The sequence below is a fragment of the Pangasianodon hypophthalmus genome, chromosome 19, assembly GCF_027358585.1.
Source record: "Pangasianodon hypophthalmus isolate fPanHyp1 chromosome 19, fPanHyp1.pri, whole genome shotgun sequence".
Classification (NCBI taxonomy): domain Eukaryota; kingdom Metazoa; phylum Chordata; class Actinopteri; order Siluriformes; family Pangasiidae; genus Pangasianodon; species Pangasianodon hypophthalmus.
The window spans coordinates 19,050,212-19,070,074 of NC_069728.1; the positions used below are offsets into that span (position 1 = coordinate 19,050,212).

General features: G+C 39.0%; 2 protein-coding genes across 3 annotated transcripts; one reads left to right on the forward strand and one right to left on the reverse strand.

Annotated features, from left to right (window-relative positions):
- Window positions 1-222: 222 nt before the first annotated feature.
- On the reverse strand, window positions 223-8,986 carry zbtb1 (zinc finger and BTB domain containing 1). Its single transcript, XM_026948150.3, has 2 exons — window positions 8,614-8,986; window positions 223-3,958 (listed from the first exon to the last, which is right to left on the reverse strand). The coding sequence occupies exon 2, from the start codon at window positions 3,942-3,944 to the stop codon at window positions 1,926-1,928; it is 2,019 nt and encodes a 672-aa protein (XP_026803951.1). The 5' UTR covers window positions 3,945-3,958; window positions 8,614-8,986; the 3' UTR covers window positions 223-1,925.
- A 29-nt stretch (window positions 8,987-9,015) lies between these two features.
- zbtb25 (zinc finger and BTB domain containing 25) lies at window positions 9,016-19,186 on the forward strand. 2 transcript variants are annotated; one of them, XM_053242232.1, is made up of 4 exons: window positions 9,016-11,365; window positions 11,698-11,829; window positions 13,432-13,620; window positions 14,753-19,186. In XM_053242232.1, the coding sequence occupies exons 3-4, from the start codon at window positions 13,448-13,450 to the stop codon at window positions 15,762-15,764; spliced, it is 1,185 nt and encodes a 394-aa protein (XP_053098207.1). In that variant the 5' UTR covers window positions 9,016-11,365; window positions 11,698-11,829; window positions 13,432-13,447; the 3' UTR covers window positions 15,765-19,186. The 2 variants fall into 2 exon arrangements, with proteins under 2 accessions (XP_053098207.1, XP_053098208.1); XM_053242233.1 differs by having other exon boundaries at window positions 11,786-11,829.
- Window positions 19,187-19,863: the final 677 nt, after the last annotated feature.

The window sequence follows — 19,863 nt, forward strand, 5'->3', positions numbered from 1 at the left end:
TTTCTTAAAAGAAAGACGTGTACTTTTTCTGCATGTATAGTTACATTGCATAATGCTAATGAACTTCAACACCTTCTGACCAATCAGAGTCCAGATTTCAACAGCACTGTGTCGGTATGAAGAATTTATAATCACCTCACATGATATTTTTCATCAAGATAGTATTTAATAATATTTATTTATAGTATCTTACTTAATAAAAAATCATATTCAAAGCCCAGCTTATATGAAGAGTTGATTTTTTTTTAAGAAAAAAAAAAATACATTTAAAAGGCACTGAATTCTTAACAATGAAATTTATACAGTTGAATTTGTAACATTGAAACGTATTAACACACATTTATTGTTTGTAAATTCGGTCCAGGCTCAAGCACCTTTCCCGACCTCGGATGCTTAAACTGTATTTTGTTGTAAGGAATTTTACGAACTGTTAATTTCAACAGATTTTTTTTTTTTTTGAATATTTAAAAAATGAAAAATTTTCATTTAATACATTTAATAATTTACTCAGAATTTGTCAGAATAAGAAGTTAATAAAAAATGCTTGATTTTCTTAAACATTAATTATAAAATGTGAATCTCTGAACACTCTTACACAAAGCTAGTCTGAATTTCAGTGGGGCTCATTTAAAATAAATAAAGATGTGTAGTAAAAAATCAACCGTGGCTAATGTTTAATGACTTGACACAGCACGCACAATGTATTTTGATTGAAGAAATTCATTTATAATAAGCTTGAGTTTGCATAGTTTATACATTAAACCCCAGATTAAGGGTAAGACAAACGAGACTGGTGAAAAATAAACCAAACTAGCGAGATGAGTCAGTTCAAGAGTGTTTTAAGACTGTATTAAATGCAATATTTTAGTGTTCTGTTGTTTATAAAAAAAAGGAAATGTACAGTATACCTTAATGCTAAACAGCTTTTGAGACTTAGAGGCTTAAAGAATATGGTCTATAAAGAAGTACACCTGAAAAGATTTTGCCAGATGTACTACCAATCAAAATATTCATAATAATAAAATAATAATAATAATAATAATAAAAAGTAACAGATCACAGAAAATAAAAAAACAGAGCACCAAAAAAAGTCCTGCTAAAGCTGGTTTTATACTGTACGATTTCAGTGGTGTAATAAGATTAGAAATTTTCACACTGTACAAAATCAACGATTTTATCCGAATTCTATAAGAGATTGTGTGATAATGTGTTTACGATGAAGATCCTCTAACGATTGACGTACTGCTTAGATCATCACTCAGCGAGATCCGTAGATTTGCTCTTGCAGAAAACGGACTCGCATAAACACAAACAAGTGAGCTTACGAATGAAGAATGAGGTATGAATAAAGAATGTAACTGTCTACATCGGCGTCATCCTACGCTGTCCTCCAGTTGGTGGATTTTAGACAAACATCGTAGCAGCGACTGAGATTTTAACCAGAAGTTTCTGACACTGACAGAACGTTGTCGTTGGTCATCCATGGTGGTAATGGCACTAAATCCTCACATTTGGACTTTTTTACGATTTACACAACAGCAACGCACCTGGCCAAAAATTGTACAGTGTAAAGCCGGCTTAATACTTAACTTCTGTAAGACGGGCAGGAGAACTGATCATCAAATGACTATGGACCAGTTAATCTTGTCTAGAACGTAAAGGAAATTTCTGTTTGAAACTGGTGAGTTATTAAATGTTACACGTAGAGTAAGATGAAATGAGATTTAATGAATAAAGTGTGCCTAAAGCTAGAGGCACTGAATCCAACAACACCTGGATTATGCATACCATTAAAAGTGCAGTTTCATAGGTTATTTGGTGTCTAAGTGCATAGATTTCTCACATTTATCACAAATAATGGCTTTAAAAATTTAAAAAGGGGGAAAAAAAAAAAACAACAAATCATATGATACCCTCTTCCCCGTTTACTGCCTCTTGGTGTGCTTTAGGTTGTAGTGGCTTCGCATGTCTTTGCGAAGGCGAAACTTCTCACCGCACACGCCACAGATGTACAGGTGAACGTCCATGTGCTTCTCCAGGTGCTCGCTGCTGGGAAAGATCTGGAAGCACACCTGGCAGATGGTCTCTCCGGCCGACAGGTGAGAAATCATGTGGCGCACGTGATCGTGCTTCAGGAAGGTGCCTTGATCGCACACGGGGCACACGTAGCGCGCCATCCCCTTGTGCATGTCGGTGTGCAGCCGGAGCTGGCGCTCGCGTAGAAACCGCTTTCCGCAGGTCTGGCAGGTGAACTGTTTCTCCTTGGTGTGCACGGTGTAGTGCTCACGCAGGTGGCACCGCTGGTAGAACCCTTTGCCGCAGATGGCGCAGAAGTGCTTGCGCCGGTGGTCCGGCTCGTCTTCCATCGTGGCAGGCCGGAAGGAGTCCTGCTCAGGACAGGCCAGCGTGTGCTCCACTGCCAGGCTTTCTGTCTCGAAGATCAAGCCACAAAGAGGACAACGGAAGCCCAAGTCAGCACCTTCGATCAAGCCTTCCTCCATGGCCTGTGTATCTTCCGGTAAAGGGCTCTCTTCACCTGGGGAATCGGTTTCAGTGCACTGGGGTTCCCCGCAGCGCTCGGCATGCTCCTGCAGCTGCCTGCCTTTAATCAGAACCTGACCACACCTTCCACAGGCACATATGTGTCCCATGTGGCTGGAGATGTAATGAGCAGATTGATCCTCCTCGGTTAGCAAGGCGCCACACAGTTCGCACGGAGTGCAATCTCCATCCTGCTTTTCCTCTTTAATCCGGCAAACCTTCGCTTCCAGACCCTTACTGTGGCCTTCCAGAGCACCATCATCTATGGCAGAAACTCCAGCTTCTTCTTCGCTGTCAAATCTTATGTTATCTCCAAGATTGGTTCTGAATGTTCTTCGGCGTACTTTGCAGCTTCCCACACTATGGTTGCTAACCTGGACCACCTTTATGTTTTCCATCTCAGTATCCGAGTCTTCTTCCTGCTCTACTTTGATCTTTATGTTGGAAGCTGAATCGTTGTCCATCCCAGTGGCAATGGATCTGATGACAGTTTCAGTGTCAGACTTGTGGTCGGGCCAGTCTTCCTCACCTTTACAAACCGCTCTCTGCTCTCCGGTTCCTTCAGAAGCCGAGCTCTCACCTTTGCTGGAGTCACTGTCGGCCGCTTTGCTGACTCTTGGGGTTTGGTATGCCTTGCGGTTGGTGCATGTGAGGATGTGTTCAATGAGAAGCTTCTCACAACTGAAGACAAACCCACAGTCGTCGCACGTGTAAGTGCGACCAAACCGGGGACGCTCTTTCAAGGTGGCGCTTCGGCCCGAGGTTCTCTTTCTCAGATCACACGGTTGTTCTACAAGATTCTCCGTGTGCACTGGAGGAAGTGGAACAATCACATCCTCAACGGGCCTTACAGTAGATATATTAATGTTTTGCTGAGTAGCTGGGTTTGAAATTTTAGGCACATGGTCACTTTTAGCAGGGCTCGGCCTCTGCTGCTCAAACATGCGAACGCCAAACATCATCTTTCCTCCTACCACGCTGGAGGAAGATGAGGAACTGGATGATGATGAGGAAGCCGAAGAAGAGGGAGTAAGATTGGACGCACGGATGTCTCGGAGATCCTCCAACGAGTCGGGGATGTAGTACATCTGGAGATAAGCCATGGACGACTTCAGTTCTTCGAACTCGTAATGTCCCACGACGATGCGGCCGAGGTACATGAGCTGCAGGATGAGGTCGAAGCACTCGGCGCTGATCTGCATGTTGCTGAGATCAAGACGCGCTGTGCCCTGTTGGTCTCGGATGAACATCATCCTGAAGTAGGAGCTGCAGGCTGCCAGCACAGCCTTGTGGGCCCTGAAGTAAATGTCACCGATGGCAATGCAGCAGTCGCATAGGAAGCCCCATTCCCGCTGGTTGTTGAGCTGCTGCAGGACATGCTCACTGTGGCTTGGTCTTGCCATCACCCTGTAAAGGACTGAGAAAGAAAGACAAGTGCTTAAGCAGAATTCAAAAGCTTATTCAGCCTTATTCAGCATGGGAACAGATATCAGTTTGCTTCAGGGAGATTACCAGCAGGAAACAGGAAGCAAAACTGCTTGGAATAAGTATTTAATAATGAAAGTTCTCAGCTGCTATGGGTCTCTGAAGTCTCTTGATTTGCTCAAATTAATATGTATTCCTGTGGAAACATAATTACTGCCAAATAACAGTGTATAAATAGCCACTTTTAAAGGTCTTATGTCTCAGGAGAGTTTGAGTTCTTCTTGACTAAGCAGGACCGGGGGTTATAATGGGTTTGTTACAGATTCGTATACAAGTTAAACATTGTTTGGTCAAAATTGTGCAATATTCAGGCTCCTGAGCAGCATGACAAAAAGACGAGGGCAGCAACTATATTTATTTTCCATCTTAATTAATTATTTGTATTATTTTTAAAAAAATTACTAAATACTAAGTTTGTGCAGTGTTGATTTTTCCCTGCTTTTACCATTTTAAAAAGTCATGATAAACAATTAAATCAAATAGAACCAATGTTAATTTTGCCAAAAAAGAAAAAAGAAAAACAGGAAAATGAGCATTTCCACCATTTCAGGTTTAAGGAGAATAGGGAAGGGTGTAATAATATTACCAGCTGTGCAGTTGGGAAACACTTGCCAGCAGCTGCTATCATGGATTTTTAAGTGAGCAATTGGCCTTGCTCTCTGGGTGGGAGGGGCTTACTCTCTCTCCCCTGTCAATCAAAGCAACACTAGCCAATCTTGAGCTTCTGTAAGTTCATGTATGTGGAAGAGGGTAGATAGCGCTTTCCTCTGAGTGTTACGCCGCTCTGTGACGCAGCATGAGCAGCAGTTCAAAAAGATGCATTTGGTTGGTTTCACGTGTCTCAGAAGAACCATATGTTAGCCTTTCACCCTTCTCCGGCCCTTCTCCGGTTTGAAGTTGTTATATGGCGAGAGACTGCAGGCAGGTGAGGAGGAAATGGCAAAGACCAATTTAGGGAGAAAATGAGGGAAAATAAAAAAAAGAAGTATTTGATTTAATCGCTTTCTAATATCATTCTTTTTATTATTATTAACCTTATGTGCAAAGCATCAGATTTGCCACTTCACTGTAGGCCTATTTAATCTTTTAGGTCAAAATCTTTCTCTTTTGGCTGAAAAGCGAAAGTGCCATTTTTAAAAAATCCTTTTTTGGCTGGAATAAAGGTATCCCTAATAAACTGATGTTAAGTATATACTTGTCTAATGTTAACTAAGTCAAACACACACTGATAGATTTTATTTCACTTTATCAAACTCTAAACATTCTCTATTTACTGCAGGGGCATCCAAAGTCCATCCCAGGGCCAAATGTGGCCCGTGGACAGATGTTAATCGTTGTAGTTTTTCCTTTCACCTGACAGTGGCAGCAGACTGTGTTGACACAGTTAGCTAAACTGCGAAAAGGCTTTTTTTCCCCTCTGATTACACCTGCAGATCAATTTACAGAATGGTATTAAGTCATGGCTACAGACAAAAAGTGCAAAGGTAACAATGAGAAGGAGTGATTTCAAAAGAACTGGAGACACGGATACTTTTTCATTGTGAGCCATAAAAAAATCCCTTATTTGTCAAGAGACTGCTGTGGTAATTAAGGAATTTTAATGTGGTCTAATCTGGCCTCGTTTGAAAAAAGTTTGGACACCTCTGATTTACTGTGAATGCAGAAAGCAAAGACGTCAGCCAAGAGCATGTGAGATGGAGGAAGGGGCGGGGCTTCCAGGAGGTGTCAGATAATATCAGAGAGTGAAAAATACCCACTCAAGTCATTACAGATTCATGTGTTGATTGTCTGATCTACGGTATTGCTGAACAGAAACAGACTGCTCTTTGGTGAAGTTTTGAGTAATAAATAATAGTAGACTAGCAGAGCTATTACGCAAAACGGTAAAAGTTTGGCAATGTCGCTAGACACTGTAGCAGTGCAATATCATGTAGAAATGAGAAACTGTTATATTACACAAACGTAAGTAATGTGGTGATATAAAATGTAATATCTGCTCATCGCTGGTCCCTCTCCACTGATCCATAGATGGGGTAGAGGGGGCTACAGACAGTAACTGTACACCTACAGAGGAACTGATATAGCAGGTGAACTTGGAAAAATGGGCAACAAGTGTAGAAAAATGTGTATGAAATTGTTATCATATTGCTTAAAAATGTGTATCGTTCTACACCTGACTAATAAGTGCTACTGTCAAAGTTGAAGGAAAACTCAGAGGAAACATTAAATATGTATATATTAAAAATATATGTGTGATGTGTTTAGTGATCCTGGTGCTAAATTGGTGGTTGGTTCTGTATTTACGTTATTCCTGTGAGAATTAATGGCTGGGTATCGTTATGACATCACCGGGAGACATTACTGCTAGTGTGGTTATAAATGGCATTAAATGGGAGAAAAAAAAAATCAGCAATCAACAATCTCAAACATAAGTGATATAATGATCAGGATTAGCTGTTACCTCCAAGAAAAAAAAAAAAAAAAGGAAAATCTTCCTTTCTCACTCCACATCTTTCAGCAATGTTCAACGTCATATTAATGAGAAATCCAACGCAGAAGTAGTGGAGACGCGTTATATGACGGTGTTGCGGCAGAGATTCGGCTCTGCTAGTTAGCGAGCTACGAGATGATGATGGCGATGGTGTCGACGGCGGTAATATCATGAACGTTGAAGCTTTGGAAGCAGAGTCTGAGTTTGAATCTGTTTGAGCAGAGTGTACAGAAGAGGTGGTGAGACAGCTATACAGACTAAAGTACTAAAGCGCCGCTGCATCACTCTCTTTAGGTAGAGATGAAGTGAAGACTAATGCTGCATTCTACTGAACTTGGAAGTCCTGACCCGGAATTGCATCATATTCGAGCTACAAAACATGGACGCATTAGCGATCAGGAGTTTATGATGTATTTACTTTCTTGAAACAGTGACCTGTTTTTCTAGTGTTATATTTTACCAACTATTGTGCCTATGTTGCTTTACCTAAACACTATTATAAACTTATTTAAAGTAGTGGAGTGATATTGTATTGACTGTTGACATGACGTCACTCCGGGTTGACGAGACCTTCCTGACTTTCCTGATGAGCGGCGTGTTTTCTTTGGATTTTTCCTAGTCAGAGTTCAGAAATACCGAGTTACAAGCATCAGTTAGACTCAGAAATAATGGTGCGTTCAAGTCATGTTGGAAAGATCGTATTTACGAGGTGAACGCACAGGAACGCCACCATAACGTCGTAATTATGAGACGGAACCCGATTTTCCAAGTTGGAAGCGTGTCATTAAGAAAACACGGTGGAATCAGCGGATGCAACGTCTGTCATTGATGTTAAATTTGTTGAAACTGAACGGGTATTTAGCAGTGAGATGTCTTTTCCAGAGTTTTTTTATTTACAATAAACTACTTGCACAAAATACGACAGCATTGTACAATTATGATATAATCTTTAACAATAGTTTACAGCGGCTTCATAAATTGATTAAAATCATAAAAACGCAAAACACGCCTGATGTGCATTCTTTGTTCTTCATTTTCTAGAAGTAGCGTTAAAAAAACCTTGCTGTATTTTTTGCAGGTAATTAAGCGAAGGTTCACCGCCATCTTGCTCCGACTAAAGTGACCTGAACACACCTGACGTCGTAATCACGACTTCCCAACTCGTTAATACGAACTTCCCAGGAGCACTTGAACGCACAGTAATACAAACACACCTGTATCAGCAGGTAGGCGAACGGGATTGTGGGTAATGTAGGAAACCATTAACCATTAAAGTGAAAATAAGCCAACATGTCGATGAAAGAATGAAGTCCACTCAGTTTCATTACAAAATAAATCCTGAAAATCATATGTTTGTTCTAAAGATTAATATGCAAGGGTGGATGTTTTCCTGTAAGTGAAATCTCGTTGTGCTGCTGATGGCAGAAATGCAAATGAATTGAGAATTCAACATGGTTTCAGCATTCAGCACTTTGCACGTGGTACAGGCTCCATGTGACATGCTATGTGACACAGCCTGTGTAGTTTTATGAATTTTAAGCACTCTTTAGGGCAGCATTATGCAGTACAGGATGTAGATATACTGTATGCTCTGTTACAACAGGTAAAACACTTTTTAAAAAAAAAAAAAAGGTAGACATTTTGTTTTTCATGGTTTTGCAGTTAGACTGGTATGAACCTCACGCGCCTACTGTACTTTCCCTTTGTTTTGCTAGCGCTGAGCCATTAAGTCCCGCCCCCCTCGAGCTCTGATTGGCTGGTTTCCTGTGAACAGGCTCGTGCGGGCGTCGAGGCTGTCAATCACACCGCACCAAAAGTAAAACACAAACTATTCGCGTTCGCCCGCTATATTCTCTAAAGCAGCTCGCGCCTGCGGTGTAATAACGGGTTTAACTAACGTTAAAGGGTTAAAATAACAAAAAAGAGAGAGGGAGAGAGCGAACAGAGAAGCTGTGATGTGAGGTTTTCGTCGACGGTTCTGTCCCGCAACAGCTTCTTCCCGCACGTACGCAGAGATCCTTTCTGATTAGCAAAGCTAGCATCTGAGCGATTAGCGCAGAAAAAAACAAAAAGAAACCGAGTGAAAAGATACTCACCGACGGTTAACGGACGCTCCAGAGGCGAACAGGAACTCACAGGCGAATTCTAATCGCTTTTTTAGTCTTATTTTTGGACTCGAGTCCGAGCGGAAAGTTGTGAGGAGGAGGAGAGCTAATCAGGACTCAGAGCCCAGCAGGGATGAAAAGACTTCCGCACAGCCGCGCTCGCGAGTCGGATCACCGCACTGAGGCTGCCTGCGCGAGATCCGGCCTCGCTCACGCAAATGCAACCCGCCCTAAATCTAAATCCGGCCCCGCTCACGCAAATGCGCAGCAGCCCGCCCTACCTACCTACCTACCGCGGCCATGCATGCAGAAACAACTGCAGTGACCATGCAACCATACATGAACATGAAAATACATGCACGCCTGTGGGAGGGAAGCGCTGAGACGCCTTCTCCTGCACACTCCAGCGTTATTTACTCATGCACTCATGCTGGAACAAAAGGGCAACCATGTGCACGCTTTAGTCAGACATTTCAGGAGTAAATCAAATGTATGCATGCTTGAAATGAACTAATAAACTTTGCTGTCAGTTGCATCGTGTTTATTTGTTTGTTTTCAAATGTATGCATGCCTACAATAAACTAATAAACTTTGCTGTCAGTTGCATCTTGTTGTTTGTTTGTTTGTTTTGAAATGTATGCATGCTTGAAATAAACTAATAAACTTTGCTGTCAGTTGCATCTTGTTTGTTTTGAAATGTATGCATGCTTATAAGAAACTAATAAACTTTGCTGTCAGTTGCATCTTGTTTGTTTGTTTGTTTTGTTTTGAAATGTATGCATGCTTATAATAAACTAATAAACTTTGCTGTCAGTTGCATCATGTTTATTTGTTTGTTTGTTTTGAAATGTATGCATGCTTATAAGAAACTAATAAACTTTGCTTAAAAGGAACCAATAAACTTTGCTGTCAGTTGCATCTTGTTTGTTTGTTTGTTTTCAAATGTATGCATGCCTACAATAAACTAATAAACTTTGCTGTCAGTTGCATCTTGTTTGTTTGTTTGTTTTCAAATGTAGGCATTAAATCAAATCTATGCATGCTTAAAATAAACTAATAAACTTTGCTGTCAGTTGTATTTTGTGTTTGTTTTTACTCTAAACATGTTTTCCAGACTTGTTCTGTTTTCTTGCTCATTTTTTTTAAATATCATAAAAGGTTAAACCACGTGAAAGGCTGCATTAAAGCATTAATTAGGGAAGACACTACACTACAGGTAGAAGCATGGATCATGGATTTTGGTGTTGCAAGGCAACATTAACGACATATCCTCAAACAAAGCGAAGTCGAGAAGCTGTCACACTTACGCTTCAGGCCACTGTCGAGTGAATTGTTAGAGTAACTTCGTAACAGGCGGTTGAGATCTGACATGACGAACTTGAACAAACTAAGTATACTATACTGACTATAGATGTACACCAATTTTCAACAAAAGAAAGTAAAAACATAAAAAGTCAAACGGTACGTCTGCGACTTCACACCACCTCACTCTTTAATTTCCCTCATTTCTAAAGAAAATACTACACCCTTCGATCTTTCAGATACACGCATTTTTCGATCACGGCTTCACTGATATCGGACATTATAATTTTATAAGTAGTTGATGCACATGAACAAAGTAGCTAGTTACATAGCTAGCTAGCTAACAGTGTAGATTAAACTTGCTAATCACATCGTTATAATCAGAGACTGACAACAACGGACTAAAATGGTGCCAGTGTTCATTTCGATAACTAGCGTTGTGTCCGGTACAGCAGGCGTGTTTCCTTTCGCTGTTGTCACAGTGTGCGAGACGTAATATATCATTGCTTGTACCGTCTACTGCCCATCCCCCACTCATAAACATAATGTTCATACAGTGAGCATGGGGCAGCGTGATTCCTGCCCCATTGGGCCTCTATTAGCGCTTGGTGCAGTTAACATTTTGAGCACTAGTTGCAGCAATAATAACTCTGTGAAGCTAAATGGGGCAGTGAGCACTCTGCCCACGACATGGTGTCTAGTATTTCTGATGTTTTCTTGTAAGAATGACATGTTTTTCTTGTAATAACGATGTTTTCTTGTAACAATGATGTTTTCTTCTAACAACAACATATTGTCTTGTAATAGTGACACGTTGTCTTGTAGCAACGAGAATACAAGACGTTTTCTTGTAACAACGGCATGTTTTTCTTGTAATAACGACGTTTTCTTGTAACAGCGACATTTTTTTTTTAATAACGATGTGTTCTTGTAACGGTGATGTTTTCTTGTTACAACGACGTTATCTTGTAACAACGGCATGTTTTCTTGTAATATCATATTGTCTTGTAGCAACGAGAATACAAGACGTTTTCTTGTAACAGCGACATTTGTTTTTTGTAATAACGATGTTTTCTTGTAACAGTGATGTTATCTTGTAACAACAACATGTTTTCTTGTAATATCATATTGTCTTGTAGCAACGAGAATACAAAATGCTTTCTTGTAACAACGGCATGTTTTCATTTACATTTACGTAACAGCTTTACATTTATGGCATTTGGCAGAAGGCTTTATCCAGAGCAACTTACAATGATCTCATTTATACAACTGAGCAGTTGAGGTTTAAGGGCCTGTGACGTGTTTTCTGGTAACAGCGACATGTTTTCTTGTAAAAACGGCATGTTTTTCTTGTAATAACAACGTTTTCTTGTAACAGCGACATGTTTTCTTGTAGCAAAGCAACAGTACATCAACACACCCATGGTACTTGGCAATAAAGGTGATTCTGAATGACATATTTTCTTGTAACAACATGTTTTTTGAAATAATGACATGCTGTTGTGTAATAAAGAGATGTGTTTCTTGTAATGACAAAAGAAACTTATTCTGAATAGTTATACTTTTCCCCAAACTTCTTATGAATATTCATAGTTTTCCAAAACTCTTCTTTAATATTCATACATTTCCCAGAAATCATACTGAAAATTCATACATTTTGCTGAAATTGTTCTGAATATATACTTTATACTTTTTTCAGGTCTGTGAAATGGCATGTATTTTTTTGCTTCCCCACAAAACCTTCAGAAATAAATGCGTTTCATTTTTGCACAGCATTTCGTATGGGCACATTAGGGTCACGTGACCAAGACGTCAGTCGCTCAGGAAGGACCGTCAAGAGAATTTTTTTTTTCCCCTGCAGGAAAATAACACGGAAAAAAAAAGCAGATTGCACGGTGATAGGCGGTAAGGACGCCTTTTCTTTACTCCCAGCAACGTTTTCACGCACGTGCATGCTTTATTTGCGAAAATGCATGAAAAAGGAGCTCGGGTTTTTGTCATTCATTTCTGTAGACAGAGCCATGAATGAAAATGAATGCAGTGCTGCCTTGAACACATGCATAAACTGCTTTCTCTTCATGCATTATTTCATTACACGGTGCACCTATTTCACGTAATGGGCTCGCGCCATTTCCAAAAGTGTTGTTATGCAATGCTGAGATTTTTTTTTTTCTGCCCCCAGCTGTATTAAACACTTCATCACGTCAAACAATAAATGCGTGTTTGAAGCAGGATTTCAAGGTACTGGACTCCAAACAGGAAAAGGAGAAATAAATAGGAGAAATAACATCATTTTTTTTTTTATTATTATTATTATTATTGTTATTTGTGCATCTGTTAACAGACGGCACTGATGTGTCAGGTCAGTTGTATGCACCATGGTGGTTGATACAATCCCATCCAGATGTAAACATCTGGGCTATAGGTTTTCCCAAAAATGTGCAAAAAAAAAATATATAAATAAATAAATAAATAAATAATAAAGTGTTCACCAATAGAGGTCGCCTGCTGTGCTTTCTTCTTAAATCTCCTTGACTGTAGTATAATAATAATAATAATAATAATAATAATAATAATAATTGATTAGCTGCTTCATCCTGGTCAGGGGAGGCTATCCTGGGAAAACTCACAGCTCCAGGGTTCCTGGTTCGATCTCGAGCTTGAGATACTGTCTATGTGTATATGTAATCAACATTTCACATGTTCTCCGTGTGTCCGTGTGGGTTTCCTCCGGGTTCTCTGGTTTTCTCCCAGCTCCCAAAAGCATGCCAGTATGTGGATTGGCTACAGTGAATTACCACTATCTGTGCAGGAGTGTGTGAATGTGTGTGTGCATGGTGCGTTGCAATAGACTGGGGATAGGCATTAGAATGGGGTATTCAGAGTATATTCCCGCTTCACACCCAGTGTTTCTGGAATAGTCTCCGGATTCAACGCAACCGTGCCCAGGAAAAAGTGACCCAAATGACTTTCTGTTCAAAAACAGTCACGTATCGAGTCACTGCACAACATCTAACTGCCTAGCTACAGAACAGGAGTGACACTTCGCTTTTTTGTCGTTTTTGTTGTTGTATGTCAACGTCGTCTGATGAAACTTTTCACTCAACATTCTCTCATTCACTAAAAAGTATTGGCACACTTGGTTTCAAACTCGTATTGTCTCATATTCACCCTTTGAGGTAGATAAGCGACAATGGCATGTGTATTTTTAAGTAAAGAAAATAAATTATACATGATTTTTCATGTCAAAGACAATCAGTTGGCAAACTTCAAGTACTAACTTGATTACTAACTAATTAGGTGGTTAGAAAAGAATTAGATTAACTGGTTGCTCGTATCTATGACTAGTCACCATCAATAATGTCCACTTTCAAGGCTAATGCTATGTAACCGGACCCTGGTGGCAAAAGTTATACGTTGTGTCCTCGATTCAGTTTCATTCTCCATATATGGAATGGATATGCTCCCTCACACCTCCTTGTGTGTGTGTGTGTGTGTGTGTGTTAGCTTAAGAGGGGGCATCATGGACGTGTCCGGCCACAGCCTTTTCCTCCTGCAGCAGCTCAATGTCCAAAGGGAGTTTGGTTTCCTGTGTGACTGCACGGTTGCCATTGGCAACGTGTACTTCAAGGCCCATCGAGCAGTGCTGGCTGCCTTCTCCAACTACTTCAAGATGATCTTCATCCATCAGTCCAGGTTAACCGACTTTCATGACAAAAAAGTAATAAAAAAAAAGTCTAATGAATGGGATTAAAAAAATACATGACCCAATCAGTTATTAATTATTACTATATTGCTGTATAGTGCTGATGAATGCTGGATTCTGATTGGTCAGAAGGTGTCGATTAATTTTCTATAACAGCGGCTCTGATAGTAGTGCAGCTGCAAATCACAGGTTTATATTAATGCGCTCGTTCTGATACGTTATCGTTTCTATAGCAACAGCTCATTCACAGGGACTTGTACGGAGGACGCTCCACATTAATGATTTAAAAAACATGTGTAATCATCGATATGGTGCAATTTTCAGTAAGGAGATGTTTATTTCACATTTATGGAAGGAGTCTCTAGTGTCATTGCTTTGTAACAGTCAGAAGTAAAGCTGTAACTTTGAGTTTTCTGACATCTTCAGCACCGAGGAGTTTACACTTTACAGTCAGGTTATATTTCTCAGCATTCTGTACCAATATCAAGAGTCAGTATGACATATTAATTAATAAGAGATGCAAATAACATTAATTAACATTAACATTAACATTAAGAAGGACTGGGCTATGTGACGATATAGGACAATAAGCTTTTCCGGGGTATCGCAGGTATCTTCAGTTTTTTCACAACACTCACCAACTCAGTTGGATTTGCTGTTAAATATATATTTTGTTCTTAATTTTTTTCTCCTTCTTATTGTTAATTTAATTTTTTGTTAACTAGAATGTAGAACATACATTCATACAATATATATTTATTGTGCATCATGAAAATATTTTCAAATATTGTGAAATAATATCAATTAGAATACAATTAGTACAAATGAAGCAAATATCCAAATAGGACATTTCAATTAAATTTCAATTGTGTGAACAGATACAATAGATTCGTCAGTTTTAAACAATGTATTCGTAAATGTAAAGTTTTGTGCTAGTTTTGAATTCATAGCTAAAACAATTCTTGGTTTTGGACTTGGGCCACGACTGCCCGTGGAACATGACATACTTCATTTGCCTTGTAGATAAATAGCACAGGTCAGCTGTTTAAGTATGCACTATAAAGATAGAAATGACCGTTTGACCTGCTAAATTGTATCCTCCACTTGTTCCCCTACGTCTAGTGAGTGTATTAAGATCCAGCCCACTGACATCCAGCCCGATGTCTTCAGCTACCTGTTGCACATCATGTACACAGGCAACGGCCCCAAGCAGCCTGTGGATCAGGGTCGGTTACAGGACGGGATCAAGTTCCTCCATGCGTACCAGCTGTGCCGCAAAGCAACCGACGGTGGAACTGACACCTCCTCAGACTCCATCCGCATATCCAACCTGTACGGCATCCAGATCTCTTCCCAGCTGGGCACTAAAGAGTCGACAGGCATGAAAGCTAGCGGGGCACGAGAACCCGAGGACAGGCGATGTGGCTCGCGTGGCCGTCCGCTGCCAGCTTTAGCAGGGATTGAAGGGCACACATCGGAGCGCCAGTCCCTCAGTCTGCGCGCCATCACGTCAGGGGACGAGTGTGACATCTTGGCACGGATCAAGCAGGAAGAGGAGGAGCCGGATGAGGGTGAGGAACCACGAGCGCCTGCATCTCTGCCTTCGACCCAGGGGAGCCCATGCCAGGCTGGTGGTTTTAAGGACGGCCCTCTGGCGCTGCTGTGTCCTCAGTGTGGAGAACGATGCCTCTCTCCTGAGGGACTACAGGAACATCTTTTCACCCACGCGGCATGCGCCCTCATGGAAGGACCTTCCGAAGACAGCAGGGGGGACATTAAAGGGCCAGCGGAAGAGCGACAGTGCCACGCACTAGCAGATGAGTTGGCGTCAGAGATAAGGCGAGGTACGGCAGGCACTGGAAGTCCACCTGCAGGCTTTACACGGAAAAGAAAGATGGCATGCGCAGTCTGCAACTTGCGCTTTTCACAGAAGAGCCAGCTGCAGGAGCACATGTTCGCCCACGTGGGCAAACCACTGCGCCAACATCGTTACGGGCGATTCAGTGGACCGCTGATCCATCCCAGCGAGGGAACGTCGGAAATCGAGGAAGTTGCCCAGGATAATGGCAGCTCGTGCTACTCGCTGGACTCAGAAGTCTCTCATGAGAGCGTAGACGCCGTGGCGGTAGAATGACACCTTCAGTAACATATCGGACATGTTTCCTGCATTCCATTGCATTTTTAACACACCCTTGTAAATTTCCACTCCTGAATTAATTACGTAACAACTACAATCCACAAGTAATTTTTCTTGTCTATGGAGAGTCTTGCTAATTAGTCAGTTAGCCAGCTAGCATTCTAATTACTGAGCTAGCTTGTTAACTAGAAGGTAGATTGATATATAGATGGATTTGTACATAGGATCTTAATATTTTTAAATTGTGTGTTTTACTGCTATTTATATTCATTAACAACTTCATTCAAAATCCAACTAAAATCAAAATCTTCTACTGCAAATTTTGAATATCTGACCTGATTTGTGTTCATAATCTTCCTGCTATCTTTAGCTAGCTAGCACACACATGACAGGATTTTTACATTAGATTTATATTAATAAATGTTTATACTGTAAGTCATAGCCAGCTAGCTAATATGAGGTGACCTGATGAAGTTTCTGACAGGATTTTTAAATAATTTTCATAATCTTCACTGCTAACGCTAGCCAGATAGCTAAAATAAGACAACCTGACAGGATTTCTTACAGAATTTTTATTTATATTTATAAATGTTAAACAATTTCCATTGTTAATGCTAGCTAGCATGAGTGGATTTCTAAATAATATTCATAATCTTCACTGCTAGTCATCTAGCTAAGATGAGCTAACCTGACAGGATTTCTTACAGGATCTTTAAGTGATATTCATAATCTTTACTGCTAACACAGTAGCAGGTAGCTAACATTTAAAAAAGATGAAAAACATTTATGATCTTCACTGATAATGCAGTGAATGGATTTTGAATAGGTGTTTAATGTCAGATTCATAAATGTTTATAATTTCCACTGCTAAAGAATGACAGCTATTTAGCTAGTTAAACAGCTAGTTAAAAATAACATTCATGAACACTAATAATCTCCACTATTAATGCTAGTCAACTAGCTAACATTCTAATCTGACAGGATTTTCAATTTCCTTCACTGGGCTAATATAGTAATATTCATAGTCTTCACTACTAATGCTAGCAAATTAGCCACCATGAGCTAACCTGACAGGATTACTGAGAGAATCCTTAAGTGATATTCTTAATCTTTACTGCTAACTGAGTAGCGTACATCACATGACCTGACTAAAAAGATTAATAAAAATTCATAATCTTCACTGATAGTGCAGTGACAGGATTTTTAAGTCATATTCGTAAAAGTTTATAATTTCCTCTGCTAATGGTAAGCAGCTAGCTAACATGAGCTAATCTGATAGAACTTCTCTCAGGATAATTTAAGAACGTGTTTATGAGTGTCATTATAAAAGTATTCCTTCTTAGAAACTGGGCCACAGAATACAACATAACACAAGAAATACTACATTAAATACTAGCTTTATGAGGAAATTCTCCAGTTAAAGGATTAAGGGAAAACAGGAAGTTTACAGAGGTGTGTTTAAAACGTTACTGTAATGCAGGAGGATGGAAAATGTTTGACCTCAGACTTCATGTCCTGTCCTGTCTTTTATAAGCTCCGTCAGTGTGTTTCTGTTCTCTTGTGTTGATGGGTTTAGTGTTGATGTGGATTTTACATTGTGGTTTGTAGATTAAACTGATCGGCGCTGGACTCAGACCTTCCCTAAGAAAAATCGATATATGAATCGTGAATGACTGACAGTTGTGTAGGTGTTTTGAACTCTCCAGAAACCCCGCCCCTTTTCCCTCATCTGACATTAGTAAAGTTTTAGTTGGTGCTCTCGTCTTGACTCGATTTTCCTGACGCGGCGTCCTCGCTTTCTGGCACGGTAAATCCAGGACGTTTTCAGTTCAGTAATGCGAAATAAAATGTATTAACGTATGTTCGACTTAGCTAACATTAGACAAATATATAGTTAACGTTAGTCAGTTAACTATATTTATGAAATTTTGTCCAAAAAATTCCTTCCAAATTTCGATCTGAAGGAAAAGGAAAAGAATTCTGACAATTCTGAAGATGAAATAGGTCTACAATGACGTGTCAAATCGAACACTTTTTTAAATCAGTGATAATTCGAAAGTGTTTGCAAACACCAGACATTTCACACTTACCGTGAGCAACATTAGACAAGCAGCTTGTAAAGGGATTATATCGAAACCTCTGTAATACTGTGTTATTATTTAGTTTTTTTGCACCTCCTTCACCGAGACTAGCTGTTATTCCTCCTCGGGGTTTGCAGATCTGTTGGACTGAAGAGCCAGGCGTTGCGTTTTCTTCAGTAGATTAATGAAAGTAAACCATTACAGCAAAGCACAGATGATGGATTAACACCACGCTTCTCTGTGGTAGTATTTTCTAAATAAATAGAAAGTCATTTTATTAATGTGTAGCAGTGAGCGGATTTGGACATACTATTTGGACAACAATCAGATGAAATGTAGGCATAGTAACTAAAGCTTATTGTGTATTAATTAAGAAAAAAAGAAACAAACACACGATTACGATGCAGTTGAATTCAGTGCCTTAGAGATATTTGCAATTTTTAGACTAAAAGCACTTAAAGTGTTGCGTCACTAACAAAGCCAGGTAGTGATGAATCAGAAAAAAATAAATTGGACTTCAGAACTGATGAACGGAAGAAAGATGTTTGATTTATAAATCAGACTTTTGAAATGATCTCTACAGACTCTGCGTTTTTGTTTGGTACGTCAGTGTTATTATGTTCGTCTAGTGCCTGATTTTGTCTATAGAATGTGTAAAAAACTGGTGCTTTATGAAAAACCTGTCATTCCTGCTGAAAGATCAGTGATATCTACTGGTTTCTAATGGATTTTAATGTGTGCTCTGTAAAGGAATGTATTGTTCCTAATGGTTCCCGATGGATCTAATTTTATTCGAATGATAATCACCTAAACACGAACGAAGGCCATATTGAGTTCTAATGGAAACCATTAAAGATTGTAATGGTCTTTTTTATTTTTATTTTTTATTTTTATTTGACTTTTCAGCAGAGATATAGGTTCATACCAGAAGTGAAAGTCCATAAACGTCTTGCTTGTCACTTTGCATAACTGGAATTATGTTCACTTTCATGAGAATAAAAGGCTTTCTACATAATAATGAAGAAATAAATAACACTAGGGTTAAAGGTCACCGTCATCAGGCCTGACCTTTCTGTGCCTCGAACAGTGAACAACAAAAAGCACTCACACTGTACGTTTATGTGGAAAACAAAATGCACGACACTTTTTTGTATTCATTAAACACTTGAACAGAGGTCAGAGGTCAATTGTACTGTGATGAATAAACGAAGCGTGTGAAAAACTGAATATTAGGCTGAATTTTCTCTAAGTGTTTGTATTTCATCAGCCTCTGGGTTAATATTGTGTAATAACTGTGTTGCTAGTATTATTTTTAAATAAATGTCATTTTCAATTAAAGGTGTTTAATTTTCTTATATAAATATAAGAATAGAAATAAAAATTATAGTCATATTATTTATAAAAAATAAGAACATAAACCTATTTTTATTTATTTACGTATGATCCTGGAAACCTCTGATTTCTGAGCTAAAGTTAACACTAGTGTATTTCCTTGATATGGATTGATAGTTTTAAAAGTTATATACAGTAAGACCTCAGTATTAAACTTAGAGTGGAACACGCCATCAGACTCCATCTATCACCAAAACAAAACAAAACAAAACAAAACAAAACAAAACAAAAATTTATAAAACAGATAAAAACATTTTTCCCTTTAGCCTGAAACTAGCTTTTATTATTTACCTTAATTTTACTGACACATTTATTTTTAATAACTGTAATTTTATTCTATTTTTACACACTTTTTATTAGATTTTGAAAGATAGTTTATATTATTTTTTTAATAGGTTTAAAGTTTATATTATATTATTTTCCATCACTGATATTATTTATTTAATTATTATTATTTGCTTACTTTAACTTTTTAGTACCTTTTATTCCTTAATTTCTGATGTTTTACTTCACACAAGTTTATTATTATTATTATTATTATTAATTTAACAATTATTATTCTTATTAACAATTTTGACTTGATGTTTCAGAAGTTTATGATACTAAAATACTAAAATCCAGTT

What these genes read in the sequence shown, in the direction of transcription:
- zbtb1 (XM_026948150.3), bottom strand. Translation starts at nt 3,944, where the DNA reads ATGGCAAGACCAAGCCACAGTGAGCATGTCCTGCAGCAGCTCAACAAC.
- zbtb25 (XM_053242232.1), top strand. Translation starts at nt 13,448, where the DNA reads ATGGACGTGTCCGGCCACAGCCTTTTCCTCCTGCAGCAGCTCAATGTC. An exon ending in ATCTTCATCCATCAGTCCAG is followed by an intron (nt 13,621 to 14,752) that starts GTTAACCGACTT and finishes CCCTACGTCTAG; the next exon opens with TGAGTGTATTAAGATCCAGC.